The 7,544-nt window shown below is 47.3% G+C and overlaps 1 protein-coding gene across 1 annotated transcript; it reads left to right on the top strand.

Moving 5' to 3' along the window:
* The first annotated feature begins 4,235 nt into the window (after positions 1-4,235).
* LOC127186225 (MAP/microtubule affinity-regulating kinase 3-like) lies at positions 4,236-7,139 on the top strand. Its single transcript, XM_051142674.1, has 3 exons — positions 4,236-4,285; positions 5,369-6,403; positions 6,554-7,139. The coding sequence occupies exons 1-3, from the start codon at positions 4,236-4,238 to the stop codon at positions 7,137-7,139; spliced, it is 1,671 nt and encodes a 556-aa protein (XP_050998631.1).
* The last annotated feature ends 405 nt before the right edge of the window (positions 7,140-7,544 follow it).

Below are 7,544 nucleotides of genomic sequence, written 5' to 3'. Positions count from 1 at the left end.
CACCTACCCCATCCCCCTCCCCAGTCTTCTCGCGAAAGAAGGTCCCCCATGGGTACCAACCCACCCTGAGACATCAAGTCATCAACAGACGAGGAAATCCCTCACCCACTGAGGCCAGAAGGGAAGCCAATTAGTGGTTAAGATCCAAAGGCAGGCAACAGAGTCAAAGATAGTTTCGCACTCCACGTGTTAGGGGACACCAAGGAAGAACAAGCATGCACCTCTACGACATATATTTAGGGGGTCGAGGTCGTAAGCCTATGCATGTTTGGAGATGGTTTCAGTCAACTGTGAGCCCCCCCATGGGCCTAGGTGATCGACACTTATTGTGGTTGTTTCCCCTGACCCTCCAGCTCTTGCTATCTTTTCCTGCATTCGTCCACAAGAACTCCCGACATAGCCCGACTGTTTGGCTATGGGTATCAGCAGCTCTTCCTTCTTCTTCTGGTTGAAGGCCCCTCAGAAGACACTAGCTGGCTCTGTCTGCAGCATAGCAGAGTGTCAGTAGTGAAAGGAGTTGGGCTCTGTCAGTGGGGTGGGTCTCAGGCTGGGCCAGGCTTTTGGTTGGCCCATTCCATCAATCTATACTACCACCGTAATCCTGCAATTTCAAGGGTAAGGCAGGACATTGGAGGTTGAAGGGCTTTTGGTGGGCGTGGTGGTCCCTTTCCCCTCCATGTAATCTGTCTGGTTGTAGGAGTGCCTACCTCGAGCGCTCCATATCCTCCACTGAGAGGAGTCTCAGCTTGGGTCCCCCCATATAATTGCTCAACCACCCCCTCAATTGTTCCTTAATGTACTCGCTGATAACAGAGTAGCCATCTCAGCATGCTAAGGTTCAGCCCAAGGCCTTCCCGGCACTTCCTTAACCTGAGAAGGGAAGGGATGTCCTTGAGTGTCTATATGATGAGCTAGGGAAGAAGAAATCATTAAGAGTGTTTGGGAGCAGGTGGAAAGCGAACCCGCTATCTGCCCCTAACGGCACCTGTCAGTGTCCACATCCCACTATGACAACACCTTGGGAGCCTGTGTTGCGTTAGATGGGAAATGTCACCCCAATCATGTGTTTGAACATTGGGCCCCAGCAGTGACACAGTGTGGGGAAGGCGAGGAACCTTAGAATGGGGCCTACAAGGATGAAAGTGACCCAGACAGCAAGAAAAAATGGATACACGATCTGGTTTTTCCGGTTCCTACTTGTGGGTGCTACCATCATTGTCTGTCCTTTAAGGCAGAAAGCGAGGAAATCAGGTTGTTGTGAAAGAGACGTGGTTGCCTTAAGTGCTTGCATGACATCACAAGGGCCATTGTGAGGAATGATGGTTTCCTGGAATACATTATAGACGCACTAAGGCTAGTCTGTCCGTTCAGGGGTGCTAGCTACGAGTAGATTCATCGGATGGTTAGAGAGTTGTGAATAGCTATACTTCGGAGCTCCAATAGGACTTTTTAGAACCAGTGAACCTCAGCAAGAAGTGAGTTTTCCCTGGGAGGCTGTTTGTTGTCTGGCTTTCCTATTGGCTTGGTGGTGTTCATTTCTTGGTTTCAGGTATAGTAGCCTTACTTTTGGTTTTTTGGTTGGTTCACTCCCTCCCCATTTTTTAATTCGTGTATTCTTTATCTATCTCCCTTTGCTTTGTTTTTGGTTTCACCTCACAATTTAAAAAAAAACATGTATTAGAGTATAATTAATTAATAACATGTGAATCTGCACGGACATTTCACACATATAAAGAGAAGGTTTGAACACATTCCCCTGATCACCACGGCCTACTGCTGCCCTTCCAAGTCCCTCAGGATTCCCTTTTCTGTGTTTCATCTCTTTACTCTCTTTACTTCCCAGTAGAGTCTAAGTCATGTGGGTCCCTTTCAAGGACTGAGGACACACTGGATGGTCTCATAAGGAAGGGAAGCCAATGTGCCCTGGGTTGAGCAGAAAGCAGCCTGAGAAGCCGATTGCTTAGGATCTTCCCTGATAGTTCAGAAGTCATACTCCGGCAAGGGCTGGAGTCAAGAGTCAGCCCCATTCTCTATCAGTGTAATAATGGAAGAAAGGAGCTGACAAGAATTCAAGGTCATAATTAATGAGTCCTAAAAGAGCGCGTTTTTTTTGAGAAAGGACATGGCTTTCCGGGTGAACTTAACCATGCTTGTGCCACCACAACCCATCGCCCTCCTTCCTTCATGCATCTGTCCTTTCATGGGATAAACGTCCTTAACTTAAGAAAGGAAGGGCTTCATGGCTGGAAGCTAGTGGGTGTGCTCAGGCCTGGGAGGGATGGGGGAATGAGTGTGAAGTAAAGAAACAAGTCTTGCTCTTGAGTTCTCCTTCCAAACAGCGCAAAGAACATGCAAAGCCTCTTGGACCTTGGAACCCCATGCCACAGGTTAGAAATGAGGACTCGATAGCATGAGAGACTGCCGCACATGCGCATATGTGGCCGTTAGAAAAGAAGGCTTTGCTTAGGCTGAGTTCCTGCTTCGCCTTGAACCAGGATGAACAATACAAAGCACGGGATAGAGATCAAAACAGGCCATTACACACTCAATCTGCCTGGGATCTGGATTTGATCTCACCTCCCAACCCCAACATCCAGATACACAGGCCATCATTTCTTTTAGCACACATATAAATCTGAGGGTTTTTAACAAGTCAAATTGAGTCATTTCACTTGATGATTATTACAGAGTGGTCATAAAAAGCTGGGTCCGGTGAAAGGAACAACACCATCGACTAACCAGGAGAGATCAGAGCTCCATATCTGAAGACGCGCCAATGAGGCTGGAGCCTTTTGCCATCTTATAGTCTTCCATTTTATTGTTCCAGTGAAAGAAGGGTGCTTTTTAATCTGGGGTGCCAAAAAAAAAAAGTCTCTCACAAGGATCAATGTGGACCAGTTGTTCCCCCAAGGTGGCACTACTGTGGGAGAAAATTGTGGTACCTTGTCAGTGGGCCTAGCAGGAAGACTGGGTCACCTAGGTCACATTGGGGACAGCCGCCATTTTATTGAAACCAGCTTTATGTAGGTCCCGCACGTGCCCTGCTGGGCCCTGGACCTAGAAAGTTGGGGAATCTGGAGATTGGGGATGTGCCCAGCCTATCCTTGGGTCCATTCTGTCACTCCCATCACTCACAGGAGCCAACTGTTGAAAGAATGATAGGCACCTGCCCACTTAAGGCTCCTGGCTGTGCCGCCTACGCTGTCGTCCAAGCAAAGCTGCCAGTGAGTTGAGAAGAATTGGACTTCTGCACGCTGAGGGCTATTCCTTGACTTTCAGAAGTTGTCACACTTGGCATAGTGGAGTATCTGCTTTCTGTGGGTCTATGGGTGACTGTTTTTCTTCATCTGATGAGTTATTTTGTCTTCACAGGTCTCTCTGTGAGCACGTGGCCTGGGGTCGTCTGTGAAGGTCAGAAGACGGAGTCTGATTTCCTGGACCTGGAATGACAGGTGTTTGTGAGCCACCATGTGCGTGTTGAGCATCGAACCTTGGATCTCTGGAAGAGCAGGGCAGTGAGTCTGAACTGTCTAAATATCACCCTCTGTTTTTCCTTCCTCTTTTTCTTCTTTGGTTTCTTGGGACAAGGTTTCTCTGTATCTTTGGCTGTCTGGACTCACTTTGTAGACCAGGCTGGCCTCGACCTCACAGAGATCCGCCTCCCTCTGCCTCCTGAGTGGTGGGATTAAAGGAATAAGCCACCACTGGCTGGTGCCATTGTTTTTTATTCTTACCTCTGTCTTGATCTTTATTTACTTTTTTTGGGTATATTTCTCTTCATATTTTAAGCCTTTTCTAGGCATGGAATAACTGTACCATAGAAGCAACTGGGTTATGACAAATACAGGAACACCTGCAATACCCGTTGCTCACACTAATCACGTGACTAACCCGTGCTGTTATGCTTTCTTCTGCCACTTCCTCCTCCACATTCACAGTAGCCACTTTTATTTTCAGGACCCCTTCCTTCCCCCAAATTCCACATATGAGGAAAAAACAAGGAACAGTTACTTTCTCTGTGAAGCAATCTGCTGTGTTAGGTCCATAGATCCCACACTTTCGTCCTTCTTTATGGCTGCCCAGGACTGTGGAATGCTTGCCCCTGATTCTGTTTCTATGCTCTGTTGTCTGTCTGTCCGGGTATGTAGAGCAATCCTTCAAAGGATGCTGTGAGCGTATCTTCCCCATAAAGGGTGGCATACTTATATGTTGTTGATTTCTGACAAGTATTAAGCATGACTAAGGACTTTCACATCCATGTTCTTCATGGAAATGGCATTTTTCGGTATGTTTTTTATTCTCCCCCCACTTCCGTTTAGACATGAGTGAGTTTGGAACCGTTAAGTCCCTTTCTCCCCGTAGAATTTTAGGAGCACTAACATTGTTCTTCAAGGGACTCGAATGGTCCGACGAAATTTGCTATGTAATGAAGATTCGTTTTCATAAATAGTTCAATCTTGGGACTTTTTCCTTGCATTTTAATGTCTTCTTTCATTAAAATCACATCTAGTAATTTCTGCATTTCATCTGCATTATCCAATTCATGAAAGGGACGCTCTGGGTTTTAAAAATTTTATTTATTTAGGAGTTGTGTGGTCTGGAGAGATGGTCCAGCACTTAGGAGCATGTAATCTTCTTGGAGGGAACCTAGTTCTACACCCAGCCCTCCCATGCAAGACCATAACCACGTGTAGTTATAATCCAGGGAATCGGAGGCCCACTTCTAACCTTCATGTTTCTATAAATAAAGTTATAAAGAATTGTATCATTATATTAAGTGACATGTAGTACCTGTGAGTGCACTTGTGTGTGTGTGCATACATATGTATGATTCTCCTATGAGGCCAGACATATAGGATGCCTTAGAGTTGGAATTAGGGCAGTTAGAGGCACCTGACATTGGTCCTGAGAACCAAATCCAGGGCCTCTGCAGGAGTAGCACATCTGCTGGGCTCCTGAGCAAACTCCCTAGGCTGGACTTGCTGGGTTTCTGGGGGTCTGTTTCTTATCAATTCCTCTTGAATCTGACTTTACCAGTGCCTTCTCTCCCAGGGCATCTTGAGCTCAGGGACGAAGGCTCTTAGTCCTTTCCACTAAGCAGCTCTCAGTGTCTAGCATCCTTTGTTTTGTCCTTGCAGTTTGCAACTGATCCCTGTCAACCCAATCGATGCTCTGTCCCTGTCCTCCTAGGCATTCAGAGTGCCTGCTTCGGTCATCTGAAATGTTTGTGACATTTTTCCCTCTTCCCCAAACTTCCTTTTTGCTTCCATTTTGGCCTTTTGGATCTAGAAATCATAGTTGTAAACATCTCCCTGGGCCTGAGTTTTGACTGTTTGTTTCAACTTTCTCATTGCATGTTTGGTTCTAGCCGTATCAAAGAGGGCCTGACCACGAAGCAGGGAATGGGGGCCTGCAACTGTACTGGAAAGACCTTTACAACGGATCATGAGCTGATGAGGACCCTGGGCCAAGGGCACTTTTCCCAGGTCAAACTTGCCTTCCATAAGTACACCATGACATATGTGGTAGTAAAAATTTTTAGAAATAGCAAGAAGAGAGCCTCCCTCCTCAACAATGAAATCAACATTATGCAATCCCTTTGTAACCCATATATAATAAAGCTCCTTGACGTGGTCCAGACCAGGGAGACCACCTACCTTGTGATGGAGCATGCCCCACAGGGAGACCTGATGCAGCTCATCCTCCAACTGGGCTATTTAGAGGAGAGTGAGGCATGGAGACTCTTTTCGCAGATCCTGCAGGCGGTGCGGCACTGCCACAACCATTCCATTTGCCATAGAGACATAACAGCCAAGCACGTTCTCCTCGACGGCAAGGGGAATGCCAGGCTGAGTGATTTTGGCCTGGCCTGCCACACCACTCCCGGGCAGAAGCTAGTGGGATGCTGTGGCACTCCGTTCTACTGTGCCCCGGAACTCTCTAGAGGGGAGGCATATGATGCATTTCCCACAGACCTGTGGAGTTTAGGGGTTCTCTTCTTCTTCATGGTGGCTGGGCACTATCCCTTCCAGGCCAGCTCTTTTGAGCTCTTGAGGGTGCAGATCAGCACTGCCTTGTTCCTCGTTCCTGAGCATGTTTCAACCAACATTTTCAATGTCATTCTCGAACTGCTCATAAGCAATCCCGCAGAGAGGTCCACCATCGACCAAATCATGGCGTGCCCCATGCTCAGGGGCAGAGAGGCACACGGTCATCCTGGCACCACAAGCCCAAGTGTGCCTGCACCCCGATGCTGCCAGCCAAAGTTGACACTCTGTTGCCATGAATCCTGCCTGGACGTGCACATGACAAATTCCCTCAAGGGCACCAGCCTCAAATTGGATGAGAAGTTTTCAAAGTCCAAGATGGACTTTGGTGGCAACCTGAATCCAAGTGTCCAGCTGTCTGTATTTCTACCCAACAACTTTTGTAGACCAAAGAAGAATGAGATGACAGGGGACACAGAGAGTTGTATGTTCTCCAACATTCTCAAAGAGCCACTCTCGGAGTTACTATAACATGACAGTCCAGCCCTCAAATCCTCTTTCTATAGGGATACCTGGAAGAAAATCTGTGACTTGATACAAGATGATGACAGTTCAAGCCTCAAATCCTCCTCCTCTGGGGACATACTGGCAGAACACTGGGACTTCATAGAAGAAGGTGAGCTGGAACCAGCCATTGCCCAGGAAGAGGCCACCAAGCAGGAAGAGGATTATACCCTGGAAATTATCACCACTCAGAAAAAGACTATGAGAAAGGACGAGATCATGCCTCATGAAGTCATTCCCCATGTAGAGACCATATGCCAGGACACAGCTACCACACAAGAAGGGATCATGCCCGTTGAAGAGGCCATAGACCAGGAAATGTCTAACAAAGAAGAAGAGATCATTCCCCATGAAGAGGCCATAGACCAGGAAATGACTTTCACAGAAGAAGGGATCATGCCCCATGAAGAGGTCATCCCTCATGAAGAGGTCATATACCAGGAAATGAGTCCCTTGGAAGAAGAGATCATGCCCCATGAAGAGGCCATAAACCAGGAAATGTCTTCCAAAGAAGAAGAGATCATTCGCCATGAAATAAGCCATAGACCAGGAAACAGCTACCACAGTAGAAGGGATCATGCCCCATGAAGAGGCCATAGACCAGGAAATGTCTACCAAAGAAGATGAGATCATGCCCCATGAAGAGGCCATAGACCAGGAAATGTTTTACCAAGAGAGATCATGCCCAGGAAGATCAATAGTCTACCAAAGAAGATGAGATCATGCCCCATGAACAGGCCATAGACCAGGAAATGACTCCCACAGAAGAAGGGATGGTGCCCCATGAAGTGGTTATCCCTCATAAAGAGGTGATACACCAGAAAATGAGTCCTGTGGAAGAAGAGATCGTGCCCCATAAAGAGATCATATGCCAGGAAATGGCTACCACAGAAGAAGGGATCAGGCCCCATGAAGAGGCCATAGAGAAGGAAATGTCTACCAAAGAAGAAGAGATCATGCCCCAGGAAGGCGCCATCACTCTGGACGAGGTGA

This window comes from Acomys russatus, unplaced genomic scaffold (assembly GCF_903995435.1).
Source record: "Acomys russatus unplaced genomic scaffold, mAcoRus1.1, whole genome shotgun sequence".
Lineage (NCBI taxonomy): Eukaryota > Metazoa > Chordata > Mammalia > Rodentia > Muridae > Acomys > Acomys russatus.
The sequence above is the reverse complement of the archived record's forward strand: the minus strand, read 5'-3'. Positions and strand labels throughout refer to the sequence as shown.

What these genes read in the sequence shown, in the direction of transcription:
- LOC127186225 (XM_051142674.1), top strand. Translation starts at nt 4,236, where the DNA reads ATGACTAAGGACTTTCACATCCATGTTCTTCATGGAAATGGCATTTTT. An exon ending in CATGGAAATGGCATTTTTCG is followed by an intron (nt 4,286 to 5,368) that starts GTATGTTTTTTA and finishes GTTTGGTTCTAG; the next exon opens with CCGTATCAAAGAGGGCCTGA. An exon ending in CTGAATCCAAGTGTCCAGCT is followed by an intron (nt 6,404 to 6,553) that starts GTCTGTATTTCT and finishes CTCTTTCTATAG; the next exon opens with GGATACCTGGAAGAAAATCT.